General features: G+C 42.8%; 1 protein-coding gene across 3 annotated transcripts in view; it reads left to right on the top strand.

The window, feature by feature from the left end:
- PLCE1 (phospholipase C epsilon 1) overlaps window positions 1-22,504 on the top strand; it is a 372,017-nt gene that overhangs the window by 330,181 nt on the left and 19,332 nt on the right. For all 3 annotated transcript variants that reach the window (XM_055119418.1, XM_055119417.1, XM_055119416.1), the window contains 5 exons: window positions 2,234-2,365; window positions 4,177-4,467; window positions 12,327-12,490; window positions 15,187-15,448; window positions 17,436-17,554. In XM_055119418.1, coding sequence (XP_054975393.1) covers window positions 2,234-2,365; window positions 4,177-4,467; window positions 12,327-12,490; window positions 15,187-15,448; window positions 17,436-17,554 — 968 coding nt within the window. The remainder of the gene's footprint in view (window positions 1-2,233; window positions 2,366-4,176; window positions 4,468-12,326; window positions 12,491-15,186; window positions 15,449-17,435; window positions 17,555-22,504) is intronic.

The raw sequence follows: 22,504 nt of genomic DNA, 5'->3' as shown, positions 1-22,504 counted from the left end.
CTGCTCTATCCAAAGCAAGGTTATAGAAATCTCAGACAATTTAAAAAAAATAAAACCAAACCAGAAATGTACTAGCAATGACCTCACCCGAATACATGTCTCACAAATGGGGCTGTAAGAGGTGGAGGACAAACAGAAAAAAAAAAGATAATTGGCTCTCTTGAAAGGTGGTGACAGTGGTTGTCATCAGAAAATGGGCCAACAGGATAGATAATGGTTCTTTGCTGTTCTTTCAGTAATCTCTGGGTGCCTTCCCACAATGCAGTCCTTCCCCTGTCTAGATCATCCAGCCCTCATTTGCTTGTTCTTCCTCTCACACCAAGACAATAAGTAGACTCTCCAACAGGGGCCCACATACCTCCAGGGATGTTGATTTATGCCAGGAGATGTGTCAGAACCTTAGAATGAACACAGCCCTCATCAGTTCTATTTGGAAGAAAGTACACCATTACTTCATTGCATACAAAGCAAAATTTGCCCAGAATTTTAAGATAAAGCACAAAATTCACTAATCTGAGTTTGTGCATCTTGGTGGTTATGGATACTTCTGAGAAAAATGTAGAGCCCCAAAGTTGCGTTCTGTAATAATCAAAAGCACTTTCCCTAACCAAAATACTCTACTATACCTATAACTTTATTCAATTGTCATTATTTAATTTAATCCTCATCACAATCCTGTTATAGATGAGCAAGAGGTGAAGCAGAGAGCTTAAGTAGTTTTATGAGGTTTTACTGTAGTACTGTAGCACTGTCATCCCGTTGTTCATTGATTTGCTCAAGCGAGCACCAGTTAAGTCTCCATTGTGAAACTTGTTGTTACTTTTTTTGGCATATCAAATATACCACGGGTAGCTTGCCAGACTCTGCCATGCGGGTGGGATACTCTCAGTAACTTGCCGGGCTCTCTGAGAGGGACGGAGGAATTGAACCTGGGTCGGGTGCATGCAAGGCAAACGCCCTAACCACTGTGCTATTGCTCCAGCCCTGAGGTTTTACTACAAGAACAAATTTTAAATCCAAAGTCTACAATCTGTTGCTGGAGAGGTGGGGTGGGAAGGCAAGGTAAGGTAAGGGCCACACCCAGCTGTACTCAGGGCTTGCTCCTGGCTCTGCACTAAAGGGTCATTCCTGATGGGACTTAGGGATCCATATGTGGTTAGGGGGCCTAGAACCTAGATCAGCTGCAGTCAGGGCCAGTGCCTCCCCATTGTATTCTCTCTCTCTCTCTCTCTCTCTCTCTCTCTCTCTCTCTCTCTCTCTCTCTCTCTCTCTCTCTCTCTCTCGCTCTCGCTCTCGCTCTCTCGCTCTCGCTCTCGCTCTCTGTCTGTCTTTCTCTCTCTCTGTCTCTCTCCCTGTCTCTCTTTTTTTCTCTCTCTCTCACTCCCCCCTCTCTGCCCCTCTCTGCCCCTCTCAAAATCTACAACTCTTAAAGTTCTTTATCCTGTCTTCTCTGATGATGTTCTTAAAAGATATATTTTCATCTCAAAGAAGATCTGAATGCTGCCTCAGCAGAAAGAATTACTCTCTAATTGTAGACAATGGGAAAAATATGGAGGCAACTCTGCCTTTCTTGGTGCCTTTAAATCACTCTTCTACATTACAGCCTAGTCTATGGAGTGCATATACATTGCTTTATTCAGCAATTGTCATTTTAGTTTTCTCTGTGAACCATCACGATGCCAGGCAGGAAAGATGCAGGAAGTGGTCAGACCAAGAGTGAGAATACATCTCCCATACAGCCCTCGGAATAATCCCATAAATTCCTATAATTTCACCCACTTTATAGATAAGAGAAGATAGATGCTAGGTCGAAACTCATATTGCATGATTTGAACCTAGACAACAAAATCTGTTGCTTAATCTTGGCTTCTCAACCATTCTTTCATGCTCCCAAACTAAGTTATTAGATCTTCATGGCAAAATATTGAGAGCAGCAGTTACTTTTCATGCAGTTTTTCAAAAATATAGGTTACAATAAAGGTAACATGTGTGCTCTTTTGTGGTCATTCTATGATAATTCTGTAGTTTTTGTCTCATTGGCCTGCAAAGACAAAAGTATTGACATAATTACCTGTAACGTTACTATTAACTAGTGCTGACGATGCTAGTAGATCCCCTGTGTTAGGTTAAAAGGGTTTAGTAGGACTTCAAAATAAACATTAACAGGAATGGAAAATGTTGAGTTCCCTTGCTTGTAGTTTTTGGCTAATTTATTTTCATTTTATGGGAACAGGCCTGTCAACTCTAAATGCATCTGGCTCTAGCAGAGGAAAAGAAAGGAAAAGCAGGAAGTCCATTTTTGGCAACAATCCGGGCAGAATGAGCCCTGGGGAGATAGCATCATTTAACAAAACATCTGGAAAAAGTAAAGTCACTTTCTGACAATATTTGTGCTTGATTCTGCATGCTGAATGATGCTGATACTTTACTGTCTAAGAATTTCTTTTAACTTGTTCATTCTTTTAAAAATTTTCATGACTATTCATGAGTGGAGTGTACATATTTTTTAGATTACAAAATTTATGCTTTTAACTAAAAATAGCATTGTACTGAAGATATTCTAATAGTGTTTGTGCTTCAAAAGCAAAAACTGGGGGCCAAGGGTATGGCTCCAGTGGTAGAGCACATGTCTTAACATGACCTGGGTTTTATGCCCCTATCTCATGCACCACCAGGAGTAACCCCCAATTTGATAGCACTATAGCACTGTCATCCCGTTGTTTATCAATTTGCTCGAGCGGGCACCAGTAACATCTCCATTGTGAGTCATGTTGTTACTGTTTTTGGCATGTCAAATATGCCACGGGTAGCTTGCCAATTTCCTCCGTGCAGGTGGGATACTCTCAATAGCTTGCCTGGCTCTCTGAGAGGAATGGAGGAATTGAACCCGGGTAAGCCTCGTACGGGGCAAATGCCCTACTATCACTCCAGTTCAATTTGATAGCAACAACAAGAAAGGTACAGCAAAAATTAGAGGAATTTGGCTGAATTCTTTGCCATTTTATTTTTGTGTTTTATGATAAAAGTAATAAATCCTTTAAATGAAAGACTCAAACAATACAGAGTTAAGGAATTAAAATTCCTTTCTGCTCTCGTCCTAGTTCCGCTTCTCCAAGGTAACCACAGTTAAAATTATTTTGCTTTGTGAAAGAAAAAGAAGTTGTTTTTTTTTTTAAGGTAATCCACAAGGGATACAACTGAACATACTTTTATTTGTTTAATACTTCCTATAACATAGCTATCACAGAGCTTTCTGTATCTTATTTTCCTTAGTGCTTCTGTGATATTCGATTGTATTGATACACTGCCATTTATGTAACAGTTTCCTTACTGGAGGAACTCTTGGTTTACATCCTGGTTTGAGGTTCTGCTTGTTTTTGGTGGTGAGGATGGAATCCAAGGCCTCACACATGCCAGGCTTCGTGAGGCTTTGCCACTAAGCTCAGTCATTATGGCTTTTTTTCCTGCCCCCCCCCACCCCTGCCACCTTTTTCCCCTGTAATAAACAATACAAAAGGGGTTGAAGATAGCTCAAAGTACTGGGTGCATGCCTCGTCTGTGGATGACCTAGATTCAACCCCTGGTCTTACAAGGTCTCCTGAGCTCCTCTGGCGGTGCCTTCCCACTACTGGCACAGGGCCAGGAGTAGCCTCAAGCACTACTAAGCATGCCCCCCCCAAAAAATATTGATTCCATTGTACAAATATTATTGATGGGTTTTTTCTTATATTTTTTAATTTGGGGCTACAACTGTAGGTGCTCAGAGTTTACTCTGGATCTGTGCTCAGGGATCACTCTTGTCAGTGTTCAGGGGATCGACCATATACAGTACCAGAGCAAACTTAGGTCAGCTGCATGTAAGGCAAGCACCTTACTCCCTGTACTATCTCTCCAGCCCATATTGTTGGGTTTTATACATATATATTCACAGGTCAAGTAAGGTACTGAAGAAAAGGATTTGCAAGCTTTTAGTTTATATCAATGTGGCAACACTGTTTTAAAACTCAACAGCTATCATTTTTTTTCCAAGATGATTGGTTAACTATCAAGTGTAATATTCAAGTGGTCTTCTCATGAGAATGTGTTATTGTTACTAGGATATTTTTCAGATTTATCTTTCTGAAGTATTTCAAGTTTCCTGCACTAATCGGAGGCTAATCTCTTGGGGGGGTTTAGGTTCCTATGAAGGAATGCGACAGGCCTGGGAGGAATCCACTTCCCCCCTCAACCCAACCACGTCCCTCAGCGCTATCATTAGAACTCCCAAATGTTACCATATCTCATCACTGAATGAAAATGCCGCCAAACGTCTGTGTCGCAGGTATTCTCAGAAACTGATCCAGCACACCGCCTGCCAGCTGCTGAGGACATACCCGGCTGCCACCCGCATCGACTCGTCCAACCCCAACCCCCTCATGTTCTGGCTCCATGGGATACAGCTCGTGGCACTCAACTACCAGACAGATGGTAATGACCGCTGCCCCATGCAGAGAGTGCACCGTGCCCTCTCTCCTCTGCCCCTCACATTTCATGAAGCAGTGTAATTTTCTGTATCACTTCACTTGTCACTTGTCACCCCATTGAGCTTCGATTTGCTCGAGTGGGCGCCAGTAACATCTCCATTCATCCCTGTTGCGTGGTAGTGTAGCCCAATGATATCTGCTCGTACCAGGAACAGGAAGAGCCTCAAACCATTCATTCAGGGTTTTGATGAAGAAGTCTGACCATCTCGTTGGTGGGCAGCCATGTGGTCTTTTGAGGTCCTGTTGTTATCTGAAGGGACACAATTTTGTGATACTGAGTGTATAAATACAGAAGGCAGAAATGAGTGAATTTTTTTATAGGGTGCTGCAGCTGGGGCCAGGGGTCATTCCTGGTAGTGCTGGGCACAGTCGCTCGCAAGCCTCACAGTGCAGTGTTCAGGCCTGGAGATGCTTGGGGGCCTCCAGGGCTCCACCCAGTGGTGCTGGGCAGAAGCATGCTGTGCCATGGGCCAAATTCAGGCCTCACATGTACTAGGCATATGTTCCACCATGAGAGCTCACTTCCCAGTGCCCTGGAATGGAGTCTAACTCTGAATACTGCCCTTGAGGGATCAGAGTTAAGGTGACAGTCGAAAACCTTGAAGTAACTGCCAATGATCTCCTGTTTCGGCCTTCTTTGTGAAGGCACTTTTGTTTTTCTTTCTTTATTTGCTTTTGGGGGCGGGGAGTCACACCCAGTGATGTTCCCTGGCTCTGCACTCAGGGAACCCCCTGAGTGCAGAGGGTTCCCGGGGGGACCATATGGGATGCCGGGGATTGAACCACGCGCGCAAGGCAAACACCCCACCCGCTGTACTGTTGATCCAGCCCCAAAGGCACTTTTTGAAAAGAGTGACACTCTACTTTTTGTTTTGTTTTGCTGTGAGGTGGACACACCTGGCTGTGCTCAAGGCTTCTACCTGGCAGCAATCGAGGGACCATATGTGGTGCCAGGGATTAAACCTGGGTTAGCCGCATATAGCATGCAAGGCAGGTACTATCTCTCTGGCCCCTCAAGCATGACACTCTTGATAGAGCCGTGTCCGGTGTGTTTTTAAAGATCTCTGAGGGCAGAGATTTTCTGACACCACATTTTGTAAACTGCCTTGCTCTGGTATTGCCTCTGTAGGCAAAAATTAGTTTTGTTCTAAAACTTTGCAAGTTAAAACCATTTTAGCTTCTTTCATCCATTTACGATTGAAATGGACAATAAAGGTCTTGTAAGAGTGGCTGACACAATGAAAACAAGTGTGTGAATTACATGGACAGGGGGAGAGTGTTTGTTTCTCCACCGTTAAATGGGTTTTCAGAGCAGATCACCGCTGAGCCCTCCAGCCCCAGCCCCAGAGAAATTGACTCTGTGTTCACTGTGTGCCAGGCATTGTGCCCAAGTCTTGATCCCTTTTATCTCATCTTCACAACAGCCCTGTGAGGTGGATACCTTTATGATCCACATTTCTCTTATGAGGAAAAAAAAAACCACAGAGCAACTCACGTGTTCAGGGTCACAGGATGTCTTGTATTAATAAATCTCAGGGTTCCTGGAATTTAGAGGATAAAACATTTTGTTTCCACTTGCTCTTGGAGGAAGGAAGGGAGCTGCAGATGACAGAGGAGATGAATGCTTCCTAGAAGCACATTTAAAACCACAGCCTTCGCTCTGAAGAGTCAAGCAACAAACCATGCTTCTCATGCATCTCGTGGGGGACTGAATCAGAGCTAACTACCCAGGCTCGCCACCCACCACTCTCCAGCGAAGGTGAACCCACAGATTTAGTTCTGAACAGCAAATGTATCATTAGAGATACCAGTCATAGTTTTGCTCTTATATCTGTTTCCTCCTATTGAAGTTAATCCAATAATGTAGGTGCCTGGCATACAGATAGCATTCCATAATGTTAACTACCAAATGCTTTTAAGTTAAAAACAATGTAATTTCCCTCACAAGTGAAGAGAATGGAATATTTTCAAAGTTTTACTAATTTCTTTTTCAATCAATTACAAGTGCCTTGTAGGATCACATCTGTTAGCCTCTCTGTAGCCTGGTGTTCACTGGACACTTTCTGTTATTATGAAACTAAAATATTTCAAGTAAACTAAAACAACTCACAAAAGTATTTTCTCCAGGAAATGGAAATGCCTTTGATTTCAGCTGTTTCCTCTCTCCCAAGTCTTTGAGACAGCTACATACTGTCCCTATTGACTGTAAAGAGAGCAAGACCAAACACACACACACGCACACACACACAAAGAGCAGTGCCCCTCTTTGAGCCATCTTGCAATTTGGAAGGACACACTATTGCTGGCATGGCCCCTCTAGCCCAGAACGCTTTGCCTTGTTCCCAGATCCAACCAGGAGGACTGGCTTGGGCTGTCTCGGGACAGGCAGCAGACTCTGTTGCATGGTTCGTCCTCAGCTTCTCATTCCAACTAGGACGGGAGTTCTGCCATAAAACCTCCCCTGATTCTGTGCAGGAAACAGTGATTAAACATCTCCCCGTGCTGGAGAAAGCCCATACTACACACAGCTTCAGTGTACTCATCTGTAAAAGTGGTTTCATTGCTGCCAGGGGAGTCGTCAGTACCTTGCACACAGGACATAGGAATTTTAAAAAAGCCTGCAGCATTGAGTGGAAACAGGATATTTTTGAGTGGAAACAGGATTTTTTTTTCTGTTTTGCTGTGCCCTTAGGTCATGTTCATTCTTTTTTTTTTTTTAACCTTTTTTAAATTGAATTACCGTGAGATACAGTTACAAAGTTTTAGATGATTGGATTTCAGTCATACAATGCTCCAACACCTGTTCCTTCACTGGTATATGTTTCCCACCACCAATGTCTCCAGTTTTCCTCCCACCCACCCCACCCCAGCCTGCCTCTAAGATCTAAGATGGCACGCCTCTCTCTCTCTCTCTCTCTCTCTCTGTCTCTCTCTCTGTCTCTGTATCTCTCTGCCCCCCCCACCCCCGCCCCCACATTATGGTTTGCATTATAGTTACTGTGCCTACTTTCAGTACCCAGTTTCAGTTCTTGGCCCAGGGTTGGAAGATTGCCACAAGTGGGGTGAGCGGCAGTTAGAATAGGGAAGTCACCACTACAACAAAGATAGTTGGAAACGATCACATTGCCTTAGACACTTGCTTGTGAATCTCAGCTCTGGTGCTTAATTTTTGATCCAGATTTCTTCTGGTTGTTTCTCAGTGAATTTCAAGTCCAAATACACAGATAAAAATCAACATTGGTTGGGACTAGAAAGTGACCAACACTGGTTCAATCCTCTGTACTGGATATGGTCCCCCGAGCATCACCAAAAGTAGCCCCTGAGCACACAGCCAGGATTCAGCCTCGAGCACCACAGGTGACTCAAAAACAAACAAAACAGCATTGCAAAGAGGATGGAAGAGAGTGAATGTGGTGATCAGGGTTGCAGACGTTGCCTGTGATAGCACCTGAGTTCAAATCCTGGCACCCCATGGCCCTGGAAATTCCCCAGCACCACTGGGGTGGCCCTCAATATCCCCAGCACTGCAAGGCCTGAGAAGCTCCACATCCTCAGGCCCATGCACTGAACCACCTGGTCTGGTTGACCAATATCACTGGTAGTAGACCCTGTTGTCCCGTGAGCACTGTTTTGGTGGCACCCAAAATAATATGTATATTTTCAAAATGCAAAGAGGCAAAATTGGGATCACCTCTTCTTTTTAAAATTACTTTCAACTTTGCTTTAGGGGCCACAGCCAGTGGTGCTTTAGGGTGCTTCCAGCTCTGTGCTTGGGAATTTGTCCTGGTGATATTCAGGAGCCCAAATCTGGGCCTTCTGCATCCAAGACACATTCTCTGCCCGCTGAGCTCTCTCTCCAACACTGAAATCCTTGTTTCCTAACTATTGAACGAATGGCTACAGTAGTGGATGTGTTATTTTGCGAATCGTCCCAGGCACATAACAGAGAATCTCTCCCAGTGTCCTTCAACCTCCAAGCATGTTTTATGAATCACCTGCTTCAGCACTTCCTGTATTTCAGGGGTTCCTACTTGCTTCATCAACTCAGAGGTGTGCAGTGATCTGCACCAGGAGCAGCCCAGGGCTACATCTAAAACCAAGCTGTTCAGTTTGGAACAAGGCAAAACATTCTGGGTTAGAAGGGCCATGCCAACAACAATGTGTCCTTCCAAATTGCAAGATGGCTCAAAGAGGGGCAATGCCGTGTGTGTGTGTGTGTGTGTGTGTGTGTGTGTGTGTGTGCATGTATGTGTGTGTGGGGGGGGATCTACTTTGTCCATATTATCACAACTGACAAGACTTCTTTCTTTCCTATTTTTTTAAAAATTTTTGACCCACACCCAGCAATGCTCAAGGTTTACTCCTAGCTCTGCAGTCAGGAATTAATCCTGGTAGTGCTCAGAGCACTGCATGGGATGCCTGAGATGGAATTCAGGTTGGCCGCATGCAAGGCAAGCACCCTAACCACAGTACTGTCTCTTCAGCCCCCACAAATGACAATATTTCATCCTTACATAACAGTATTCCGTTGTGTATCTGTGCCACATTTTCTTTATTCACTCCTCTGGCATTGGTCACTTGAGTTGCATCCATATATTGGTTATTGTAAATCGTGCTACAAAGAAGCATATCTTTTTTTCACTTTTTCTTTTTTTGGCAGAGTGTGCAAGACAACAACATCAATTTGTGGCATTGTTGTCCAGAGATTGTACACTGGGTCACAAGTACAGCAGGGCTTGCACACATGTTGGTGTCAGAAAGCACAACTTAGTGCTGGTTATCACATTTAGTAGTATAAGACAATGCTAGAGATCAAACTTAGGACCTTGTGGACAAGAAGATCCACATCCTTGTGCTCTCATACATCTTTTCAAATTAGAGTTTTCCTATTCTTTTGGCAATTACCTTGCAGTGGAATTGCTATATCATATGATAATCATATTTGGAGGAAGCTCCCTGCTATTTTTCATAGAAACTGGACCAGTTTACATTTCCACCAATAGTTTATGAGGAGTCCTTTTCTCCAATTCCTCACCAACGCCTATTGTTTTCTTTTTTATATAGGCCAATGGTATTCAACCACTCATCCACTGACAGGTACCAGTCCTCAGGTGTTCAAAGCTAAAGCACACAGACACAGCCACCATCACATGTGTAGCTGATCAGCATCATTTTGATATTGCAGGATTTTTAAATGACAAACTACTGTAAAAGTAATGATATGCATAATGCTATCACATGCATGGATCAGGAGGTAGTTGGCCTCCAGGACTCATGTACTCTTTCATTTGATCATGGGAGGGGGTGTAATATTGGCTTCTGTGTTGGGATTGGTGTTGGAATATTGAATGCTTGTAACAAATCATTATGAGCAACTTTGTAAATGAAAGTGTTTATATAAAGTGTAAGGGGGCAAAGAAAAGTGTTGTAAAAATTATATGTAATATATAGTGCATAATCATATATAATATATTACATATCATTTTATATAAATTACATAATATACATTACATTACGTATTACATGTATTATATGCTATATGGTATGTGTGATATAGCATATATTATATATGTAATATATCATGTTGTTATAATTATATGTTACATTAATTTTAATCACATAATTATATATTGTATTATTGTTATAATATTAGATATATTGGTTTCTGGGCAGAGAGATGGTACAGTGAGTTAGGTACTTATTTGGCACACGGCCGACCTGGGTTCCTGTATCCATTTCACATTTACCAGCCCTTCTGAGCTAGTCAGTCAGCTGTCCAGCCCATGTTTATATTCCATGTGAGAGTAGATTGGAAGACACTGCAGACAAGTTCATTGATTTCAGTGAATTGGTCATATCAGGGTTGAGTGGAGCCTGAGAGATGGGGTTTGGTGCCCTGACTTTACAGACAAGGAATCTGAAGCCCAAAGAGTTTTCATGTCTGAGACATCTTTCTCCAGGAACCCTGCAGAGCACAGCCAACCCCATATACACAAAATTTTTACCAAAAATAATAATAATAACAATAATAACAGGAATGCTGGTACCAACTCCTCATTGTCCCACAGTGCTCACCACACTTTTCTTGATGCTGATCCATGTAGCAAAGTTCACTTTGTACATGTAAGAGTCTGTCAGAGGGAATATTTGTCAGATGTGTCACACTTACAATTCTGCTCCTTTGGGCAACTTTTATATAGTCTTGAACCTTTAATGAGCATCTGAGAGCACAGGAGCCCCCCAAAAGGGCAGGTATCCAATTACTTGTGGAAGTTTTGGCTCAAAGGATTGGAAACTGTTGTAAGAGTTCCCGGAGTTTGTGATTGGGGAGATGTTGACATGATGTGAACCACATGTAACACATGTTATGAGATTGGTTTTCAACTACAAAATAAGAGAAAATTGAGAAAATAAAAGGGAGGATGAAAATAGTAAGTGGCAGAATTGTAAATCTTAGTACCTCAGTAAAAATGTTCTTTTAACAGTAGCTTATAAATACTTTGTACTCAGAGGGATCCTGACCCCTGACTGGACAATATTAGCCAGAGGAGATAGTGTAGTGATGTCCTCCTTAATCTCCATCACTTTCTCAACATTCCCATCCTGAAAACTAAACCCCCCTGCTGACATTTCTCCACCAGTTTCTGTGGATGTATGTTTGTACATCAACAGCACATACCCACTGTTCTACCTCATGAATATTCATTACTTTTCCTGAAAAACTACTAAATATGTATAAACTGTTACATCACTTGAACTCTATGGGCATAAACCAGACTCCTAGTTATTTCTTTGAAGCCTGCTTTACAGCCTGTGCTAGTTAGACATGCTTCCCAGCTTAGGCTGTTTTCTTGCCAAGAAAGTCCTATCTTTTCTATCCAGTTGTTTCTGTGTTTGTGGGATGATACCTGGGATGATATTACCTACAGTATTGTCTTTCATCTGGTTAAAAAGTAAAAGCCATGTCACCCTCAAAAAAATGTTCTTTAAAAAAAATGATAAGTGGTAGAAAAATTTTAATGTATGGATTGGAGTGGGAACTTCAAAGAAAAAATGTTTTCCTGGCTTATCTCCTGTTTTTTCTCATATAACTAAGATTTTTTCATACATTTGAAGAGTATTAATACAGTTGTTGATGTTCAGACATTTGAGGATAAGAAGTCATTACTAATTTTTTAAAAATTCAATAGAGAAGGAAGTTTTTCAATGAACACAAACCCTGGATTCTGACAGCAGAGCTGAAGTTGTATTGTGACATGAGGGGAAGGACAAGAGAACAATAGAAAACGGAAGTGACTTCAGGACAATGGTGGACGGTCTTGATGGTGGGGAAGGTGAATTACTTTGTCCACCAAAAAAAGCACAGACATTCACACTATTGAAGCCGAGTTACCTCAGTGGTAATGAAATAGTTCAAATAGATAAATTAGGTATTTTGAATATTTTATTATTCAAGCTATAGATTATTATTTGTAAGGAGGGTTTTTAAGTGGCAGAAACTGGGTTGGAGTGGAAACATATCCTATAGATGTGAAAGCTTACTCCTGACTGTGCATAGGGAACACTCCTGGCTCTGCACTCAGGCATCACTCCTGGCAGGCCCAAGGGACCATATGTTTACCTTGGTTCCTACTCTCTTTGGGTTGCCCTAACCTGGACCAGAGAGGAATTCAGTCAATCTATGGACTAAGTTTTCTCTTTTTTGTTGATGTATGGAACATTGATGCAATACTGTTTTGAATTTCAGAATACGTCTCTAAAATGACATTTGTCTTACCAAACCACCCTGACTTTCTTTTGCAGACCTCCCTTTGCATTTGAATGCTGCCATGTTTGAGGCCAATGGTGGCTGTGGTTATGTTTTGAAACCCCCAGTTCTGTGGGACAAAAACTGTCCCATGTACCAGAAGTTTTCTCCGCTGGAAAGAGACCTGGACAGCATGGAGCCTGCCATCTATTCTTTAACTGTAAGTGTGGCCCATGGGACAAAAATAGGGATATGAATCAGAACTCATTTTTCATTCAAAGCATTACAAAGCTGTCATGCCATAATTTTGCTTAGATTGTAATTCCTAAAAGAGTCTCTCCCCTTCTCTGAAGGCGGTGACTATGGTGCAGGTTTGTCATCCTCGAGCTCTGTTTTCTAGCGCCCAGTAGGTGGTGATGTAAGCTCCCTTCTTCCGCCTAATACTCATCACACTGAGTTGAGATCCTCCTTAGAGCCACTCCTATTAAACTCTTGCTAGCTGTCATAAAATCAAAGATGTCTCTCTGAAATTCAGTGAAATGTCTTTCCTCTTCTAGTTTAAACTTTATCATTCCTGGGCCTTTTCTTGTTCCCTTTATCGCCTAATTATCAGCACTCCACAGACTGCCTTTAACAACAGATAACTAACTCGTTACACAACTCAACTTTCCTTGTGCATGCTCTTTTAGCTGACAAAGGAAAATAACAATGCCAGGGGATCAGTAATGCCAGAGAAGGACAAGGCTTTCTCCTTCATGCATTCCACCTGTTTCCCTCTGAAGGAAGATTGTCAAGCAGCCTCTGTTCCTAATACGACAGACTCCTAGGAAAACACCAATTCCCAGATAACCCTCCATGAAACTGCTTCCCCCCACCCCCGCTCCGAAACAACACTTTCCCCTTTTCTGTTTGACCTTGTTGTTTGCTTTTGTGTTTCTGTTTGACCTTGTTGTTGTTTGCTTTTGTGTTTGGACCAAACTTTGTTGTGTGTGTGCTCCTGGTGGGGTGTAGGGGGCCATACATGGTGCTGGGGATTGAATTGGGGCCAGCCACAGACAAGGCAAGTGTCTTACCATTATCCTGTCTCTTTAAAGTTTGACCTTTAAGCTAGAGTCAGATAGTTTGGGGGTTTTTTGGGGTTTTTTGTTTGTTTGTTTGTTTGTTTGTTTTTCTTTTTGGGTCACACCTGGCGATGCACAGGGTTACTTCTGGCTCTGCATTCAGGAATTACCCCTGGTGGTGCTCAGGGGACCATATGGGATGCTGGGAATCCAACCCGGGTCGGCCAAATGCAAGGCAAATGACCTATCTGCTGTGCTATTGCTCCAGCCCCTAGAGTCAGGTAGTTTTACCTGTTAACAGAAGCAATAAAGTTTTGTCTTAACTTGGGTTGTTTTTTATTAAGTCCCAGGAATCAAACCCAGGTCCTCCACATGCAAGGCATGCACTCTGCCACAGAATTATATTACTCAGCCTTTGAATTAATTTTTAACAACATCCGATGTCTGTTGCATAAAAATAAAATTGTTCAAGAAAAAGATTTTGACATTATGAAGTCCATATCTAAAACATGTAGAATAAAAGAGTTTGTAACAAATTTGTGGTGACATAGCCTAAAGTTCTTTCCCTTTTCTCTCTGACCTTGAGAAACTTAATTTTATCTTAGTCACTTGCTTTGAAAAGATATTTAAACAGCTAGAAGGTTGTAGTCAGGTGAATGCTATTGGCAAAACAAACCATTCACATGTTTCTAGTCATACCAGTACCTGATTACATTGGTACCTGATTAGAATCACTTACTTTCATTTTTTTTATTTTTTAGCAACTTTATCAATCATTTACGGTCTTTTTCCTTTCTTTCTCCTCTCTGTGAGGGGAAGAGGTTGCTTTGTTTTATTTGTTTTTCCTATTTTTTTTATTGTATCACCATGAGATGAAGCATTACAAAGCTGTTCATGATTGGGTTTCAGTCATGCAATATTTCAACACCCATCCCAGCACCAGTGTACCCAGTTTCCATCCCACCCCTTCAAGACACCTCCCACCCCTGCCTGCTCTACGACACACATCTCTCTTTTCTCTCTCTCTTTCTCCTTCTCTCTCTCATTTTAGGCATTATGGTTTGCAATAAAGATGCTTAAAGTTTATCATGTATATCTTTTACCTGCTTTCAATACTCAGTTCTTGTCCAGAGTGATCCAACTAGTATTGTCGTAATGGACCCTTCTTTATTCTAACTACAACCCATCCCACACACCCTTGTGGTAATTCCCAATGACTGACCAGTCCTCCTGACCCATATTCCCTAGCCTTGGATACTAGTTTCATACTTTTTAAAAATATATCCCACAGATAAATGAAGTCATTTTATCTGTCCCTCTCCTCCTGGCTCATTTCACTCAGCATGATATTCTCCAACTCCATCCACTTATAAACAAATTTCATGACTTCATTTTCCCTAATAGCTGTGTAGTATTCCACTGTGTAGATATACCATAGTAGTTTCTTTATCCATTCATCTGTTCTTGAGCACTCAGATTGTTTCCAGATTCTGGCTATTGTGAACAGTACTGCAATGAACATAGTACAGATGGTGTTTCTGCTGTGTGTTTTTGGGCCCCCAGGGTATATTCCCAGGAGTGGTATTGCTGGGTCAAATGGGAGCTCAGTCTCTAGTTTTTTGAGGAATGTCCATATTGTTTTCCAAAAAGGTTGGACCGATCATTCGGCATTCCCACCAACAATAAACAAGTGTCCCTTTCTCCCCATATCCATGCCAGCATTGGTTGTACTTGTTCATTTGGATGTGTGCCAGTCTCTGTGTGTGAGATCATGTCTCATTGTTGTTTTGATTTGAATCTCTCCAATGTTAGTGATGTAGTTTGAGTGACTTTGATTCTCTTCACCTCCCCTCAGATTGTTTCTGGTCAGAACGTGTGTCCAAGTAACAGCACGGGAAGCCCCTGCATCGAAGTTGATGTCCTGGGCATGCCTCTAGACAGCTGCCATTTCCGCACCAAGCCCATCCATCGAAACACTCTGAACCCCATGTGGAATGAACAGTTTCTCTTCCGGGTTCACTTTGAAGATCTGCTGTTTCTTCGTTTTGCAGTTGTGGAAAACAACAGCTCAGCAGTCACAGCTCAGAGAATCATCCCTGTCAAGGCTTTAAAAAGAGGTAGACTAAAACTCTCGAAACATTCATTAATACTTATGCTAGTGAGAAGATGAGTACCTGGAGTTTTCTAGTCTCTTCATTACACTTTTTTGTATTTGACACTTATATTTCAAATGTTTAAATATAGACAAGAAGGCTAACTTGCACTGTTTAAGCACATCTCACAGGGTTGCTGTTTTTGGTTTGGGGGGGGATATTTTTCCCAATTTTCATTTGGAGCTGTGATTTCAGTACTATGGATAATGGAGCTTCAGGCACTCAGTGTTCTACCCACACCCACCGCCAGAGTCAGCATCTCGCCACCAATGCCCAAAGGTCCTCTCCCACACTCCACTCTCACTCTTAGCTAGCTCATTTTTCTTTAGTTCTTCTAGTTTGAGTCCCATGCTGCCATTATAGTAGTGTTGACTCTTACGGTTTTGATGTGCACAGTTGCCTTGCCTCTCCACCATCAGAGTGTCCAAAAACAGTGTCCTTGTGTTATCTCCAGGCTACCTTATTGTTCCCCTGCATTATTTGATATTCTCAGTTTCATAATCCAGGGTCAAGGATTTGCAATCACATGATACATTTTATTAGCTTATCGTGTTCCGCTGTACGTCACAGATGAGTGAGTTCAGGTGATTTTGTTCTTCTCCCTCTGACTTATTTTGCTTCACATGATACCCTTCTACCCCACCTAAATTGCTGCATAAGTCATGATTTCATCTTTTCTTTTTCTTTGTTTCTTTTTTTAATTGAATCATGATGAAATACACAGTTACAAAGCTGTTCATGATCTAGCTTCAATCATACAGTGTTCCAACACCCATTCTTCCACCAGTGTACATTTACCACCACAAATGTTCCCAATTTCCCTCCTGGCACCCTCCCCCAGCCTCTCTTTATGGTAGACACTTTTCTTGTCTCTCTCTCTACCTCTGTTTCTGACTCTGTCCATATCTCTCTTTGTCTCTCTGTGTCTCTCTGTGTCTCTTTCTGTCTCTGTCTCTGTCTCTTCTCTCTCTCTTCCTCTCTCTATCTCTCTCTCTCTCCACACTCTTTTGGGCATTACGGTGTGCAAGATACTGAGGGGTTATCATATTTGTTCCTTTACCTACTTTCATCACACAGTTCTTATCCAGAGTGATCATTTCCAACTAGCTTTGTCATAGAGGTCCTATGGTCCCTTCTCTGTCTCAACTGCCTTATCCCCAAGCTTCCAACTGTGGACCAATCCTCCTGGCCTTTCTTTCTACTATCCTTAGGCATTAGTCTCATATTATGATTTCTTATAGCCCACAGATGAGTGCAATCATTCTGTCTGTCCCTATCCTTCTGACACATTTATTCAGCATGATACTTTCCATATCCATCCATTTATAAGTGAATTTCACAGTTTCAGTTTTCCTAACAGCTGCATGATATTCCATTGAGTAAATGTACCATAGTTTCTTTAGCCAGCCATCTGTTCTCAAGCACTCGAGTTGATTCCAGATTCTGGTTATTGTGAATAGCACTGCAATGAAAACTGAAGTGCAGATGACATTTCTGCTGTGTGTATTTAGGCCCCCAGGGTATATTCCCAGAAGATTTCATCTTTTCTGTGGTTGCACAGTATTCCATTGTTTATCTATCCCACAACATTTTTATCCACTCATCTGACACTGAATATTTGTGTTGTTTCCATATCCTGACGATTGTTCTCAGCACTGCACTGAACATAGATATGCATTTGTCTTTTCAAATTAATACTTTTGAGTTTTGAGAAGTAGAAGATAGATACCAAGAAGTGGAATCCCTGGGTCATATGGAAGTTCTGTTCTTAGCTTTTGGAGAAACCTACATGTTATTTTCCATAGAAGCTTAACCACTGTTGTCTTTTGTTTGTTTGAAATTTAAAATTCGCAGTATTGATAGCATCCCCTGGTGAAGTAAGGCCTCTCCCACCCCTTCTGACATGATGAGCACAACTAATGAGTTTTTTCCCAATTCTGCACAATTTCAGGATATCGGCATCTTCAACTTCGAAACCTCCACAATGAAGTCTTGGAGATCTCTAGCTTGTTCATCAATAGCAGAAGGATGGAAGAAAATGCCTCTGGCAGTACTGTGCCAGCCTCTTTGGTAATTCAGTTCTGTGTCACTCAGCATATTTGCAGGAACTGCTGTGCTGAGTATGCTTTCTGTGATATGGAAAGTTAATCATTAATTAGGGAGTAACGTTCATACTGGCACTCAATACTCCCTAAGCACACGCACAGAATCACTTAGTCCACTCATCCCATCAGGAAAGCACTATTAGTGTCATCTCTATCTTACAAGCCAGAAAGGCAAAAGCAGAGTGCCTCTGAGGTGACACAGGTTCATCCTGCCAAAACAGATACACTTGAGGGACATTTTATGGTGTCTGGCAAAGCAGTGAGCCAAAAAAAAGAAAAACAAGGGAGGAAAAATAATTAAGCGAAACCTATCAGGAAGCGTCTCAATATCTAGAAAGTAAACTTTCTAGAAGTAAAATTAGGAAGGTTATTTTCTAGAAGTACAGGAAAGCCTTTTCCTCTCCAGCCATCCAACAGTGGGTATCACAAATGAACAGGGTTGGAGTGTACAGTACAGAACTTGTGCCCTAGCTCTTGGTAAGAAAGCATCCACACTCTTGTGAACAGGAAAGAAACACCAAAAAAGGTGGTCCATTACAGACTCAGTGTATTACCAAGTTCCCCAGGGAAGATTCATTCTCTTTGAAGTTTCAGAACCATTTGACCAGCACTTACTCCAGCAATGTAGGGCTGTTTACTTAAACAAGTAATACTGCTGTCATTGGCTGGTTAAATTAATGGTGTTTGTTGGTTTGTTTTTGTTTTGTCTTAAGGGACAACATTTATTCCTTTTCCAAATGTTACAGTAAAACCAGGTGAAAGAGAATGATTTTAGCTGTTAGGGGGAAAAAAGTACAAATGGAATTTGACCATTTAGAGTTATTTACAAGAATGGGAGTAGAGGACAGGGGCTAGGGAAGGGAGACAACCAAATTTTTTCACATCTCAGACCTCCCTCCACCCAAAGGCTAATATTTGCTTACCAAAAGAGAGTTGACTCACAAGCAGGAAGTTTGAACTTAAGTAAAGACATTTAATAAAACCTAGACCAGGTACAGGGTGGGGGAGGGGAGGGCTGGAGCGGTAGCACAGTGGGTAGGGCATTTGCCATGCACTCTGCCAACCTGGGTTCAATTTCCAGCATCCCATATGGTCCCCCGAGCACCCACAGGAGTAATTCCTGAGTGCAGAGCCATAAGTAACCCCTATGCATTGCCGGGTGTGACCCAAAAAGAGAAAAAAAAAAAACCTAGACAGAGGCCATGTGTACCAGCCCAGGTGCCAGTAGGCACATCACAAGAGACTGAAAACGCAGCAAGCTGGCTTGGGGCCTTAGTGACTGTACATCGAGTAGGGTGCTTGTCTTGCACACGGCCATGCAGCCTCCATCCCAGCACCCCATATGGTCAGAGCGTAGAACCAGGAGTAAGCCTTGAGCACTGCCACGTATGCCCTCCCCCCCCCAAAAAAAAACATGCAATGTGGTAAAGCTGGATACTCAGGATTTTGAAGAGTAGGCACCCCTTATCTGACTCAGGGATTTGGGGAATAAACAAAAAACTTACTTGGAAAGGAACCAGCAATTGCTTTCAGGCAGCCAGGGAAGGAGAGCAGGTGAGGAGTCAGGAGCATTTTATGTCACTAACCTAATTTGGGGAACTGCAAAGACCACCTTCCGATGGATGATGAGGAAATCCAGAGGATGAAGAGGAGGGGAATGTGGCTAGGAGGGGGCAATACCCACGTCCTTTCTGTGTCCCAGAAAGGACACAGGAAGTCAGCCAGGGCACCAGGTTCAGCAGAGACCTCACAGCGACAGTAGTTTTTGCAGCTCAGCGATCACCCATCTGCCCCTACCCAGATTCTGCTCACTGGGTTCTGCTCTCTGGCTGGCGTGGGGCCTCTCTCAGGTCCGGAGTTGGAAGGAAGCCCCGCAGCCCAGCCTTCTCCTCCCTGTCTCCATCCTTGGAGGCAGCATCAGCCTCTTTCCCCTTGTCCTGGGGCTCCTGGTTCTCAAGGGTGGTGGCAGAAATCCCGCCCTCCCCCTCACTTCCTGGGCAAGTGATGTTTATTTTTTTAAGAATTAATTACTCTTTTCCATGTTTTTTAATAATTATATATTTTATTTTCATAAAAGTCATTCACATTAGTTCATTACAGATAATATTCAAACACCAGTCCTACCATCGAGCACCTTCCCACCACAATTAGAGGGAAGTGGTGAAGTTTGTTGTATTTCATTCGGGAGCCATTTAAGCCTGAGTATAAGAGAATACAAGCAAGTATGTTAAAAGCAAACAAATGTGTGCTACTTTTGATAAGTAAGTGAGATAGTGTGTATCGTGGCCGCATGCTCCAGGAAATTCTGTGGCACTGTCTTTTGGGAGCTTTAGTTTATAGTCTCTGGGTCTTGGCCGTTGATGAGATTACATGGCGCCAGGGAGAGTTTATGGGTGTGACTGCCAAACTACTGGAAAACTGGGGAGCTGAGGGGAGGAGGCCCAGTTTCTGTCCAATCAGACTTGGAGATCTCAGTCACGGGTTCCTCCATACCTGGGTTTTTCTGCCAGTCCGCTCTTGAGTGAGGTTCATCCCCTCTTGGGTGAGGCTCATCCAAGCATGTGCAGAGTGGTCTTGGGCATGGTGGTGGTTGGGTTCTGGAGGTTTTCGACTGCCAGGGTTCTGCTAGGGACAGGAAGGACAACTCAACCTGCCCCCCTCCAAGATTTCCATGTTTTATATCCTGTTCTTTGGTGTGTAGGTCTTATACTTGAGAATCATCTTAGCAACCTTTGGAGGATTTATATGTTCATAATAGGGTTAACTGACCTCTGCCACCACCGCCTCCAAACAGCCCAGCTTTCCTCTCGGAAAAGTTCTCCCTCTCGTCAGTCTCTCCTCATGACACTCACCTAGTTTCGTTACTTTCTCCTCCTTTTCCCTTTAATGTGTGGTCAAGGTTTAGAATAGCACTTTGGCCAAAGTGGAGGGAGGTGTTACCTCCCCTTTGTACAAATGACAGAGATGAGGGGGGATGAGAGGAAAGATGGGGGGCTGCCTGGCACAAAATTTCAGAAAGGTGAGGCAAGTTTACTGCCAATTCTGGGTTGGTGGCCCTCAACACATCTAAGCACTAAAGATTTCACACATCTACAAATGGGCCGTTCTTTGCTCTGGGCACTCACACCAGCTGACCGCTATCTTTGTCAGCACCCTTCAACTCTCATCCCACTGGGGTGTCCTGTGATTCAATACACCCCTGACACTGCTAACACAGGGTTAGCATCAGATCCCACATGTCTAGGACTCAGCCCCCAAAAAACTGAGCCTCTCTCCCCATACTGAAAATTCTGGTTCCAAGGCCCAGGTTGTCATTGGCACTTACGCTTGGCAGTTCTAAATTTAAGCTGGTCTCAGAACCTCCTTTTCTGGTTCGGTCATTCACTGAATGACTCACAGATTTCAGGAAAGCATCTTACATTCTATCGCTGCTTTCTCATAAAGAACACATCTCAGAAAATCAAAAGAAAGAGATGCTAAAGGGTAAAGTACAGAAGAAAATGGAGGAGTCCCCGTGCCCTCTCCGGGGGTCACATCCTCCCAGTACCAGAAGCTCTCACTATTATGTCATTAGGGGGGAAGGGTATTATTTTTATTTTGTTTGGGGCCACATCTATTTGTGCTCAGGGCATACACCTGGCTCTGTGCTTAGAGACACTCCTAACAAGTCTTGGGAAACCATATAGGAGGTGCCGGGGGTCAAACCTGGGTTGACCACATGCAAAGCAAATGTCCTACTTGCTATACTATTCCTCCATCCCATTGGAAACTGGGGGAGTATTTATTTACTTATTGGGTCTACAATATTATTGATAATGTTTTTTGTGCACATAATTCCAACACCTCACCCATCTCCAGTATTCCCTTATCCCTCCCACAAGTACCCCAACCCCCTCCTCATCCACAATTGTGTGAGTTTTCCTCAATTGTGCCAACTTTTAGCGTGAGGAGGTTTTTGTTTTTTTTTTTTTGAATCACTGTGAGATAGTTACAAGCTTTCATGTTTGGGTTACAATCACCCATCCCTCCACCAGTGCACATTCCCCACAACCAATATCCCCAATATACCCCCCCCTTTCCCACCCTCCTCCTGCCTCCATGGCAGACAATATTCCCCATACTCTCTCTCTAAAATTTGGGGCATTATGGCTTGCAACACAGACACTGAGGGGTCATCATGTTTGGTCCATTATCTACTTTCAGCATACATCTGTGAGGAGTATTTTTAATGAATATTTTATCTTCAATGTTTAGTTCAGGTGATAAGATTTTCAGGACATCCTCCAGAGCGTCCTCCAAGTCTAGGATTGCTTCCCTTCTCTGGCTTCCTAAGAAACATCCCAGGTTTTTTACAGTTGTCCAACTGTCTCCTCTAAACTGTTCATTCAACTGAAAGACCTTGAGGGGAATAAGAACTTCCCATTTCTCCCTCAATAACCCCCATGTGTGTTTTTTTAAATCTATTTATTTATTTTTTTAATTAGTGAATCACCATGAGGTACATTTATAGGCTTACAAACTTTCATGCTTTCATTTCAGTCATACAATGATCGAATACCCATCCCTCCACCAGTGCCCATTTTCCACCACCAATAGTCCCAGCATCCCTCCTGCCACCCCCACTCTGTCCCCCAACCCCGCCCCACCTTTGTGGCAGGGTATTCCCTTTTGCTCCCTCTCTCCTTTTGGGTGTTGTGGTTCACAGTAGAGGTATTGAGCGGCCATATTTTATTGAGGTGATTATGGGTGGCTTCCTTGATGACTTCTGAGTGGAGATTGTCCACGCAAAGACCAAAGTTTGGTCATGAAACAGGGTTTGGAATTTTGTTGGTCTTTTTTTTTTTTTTACTTTTTGGGTCACACCCAGTGATGCTCAGAGGTTACTCCTGGCTCATGCACTCAGGAGTTACTCCTG

The sequence above is a fragment of the Sorex araneus genome, chromosome 11 (genome assembly GCF_027595985.1).
Source record: "Sorex araneus isolate mSorAra2 chromosome 11, mSorAra2.pri, whole genome shotgun sequence".
Lineage (NCBI taxonomy): Eukaryota > Metazoa > Chordata > Mammalia > Eulipotyphla > Soricidae > Sorex > Sorex araneus.
Note: the sequence above shows the minus strand (reverse complement) of the source record. Positions and strands in the feature narration are given on the sequence as shown.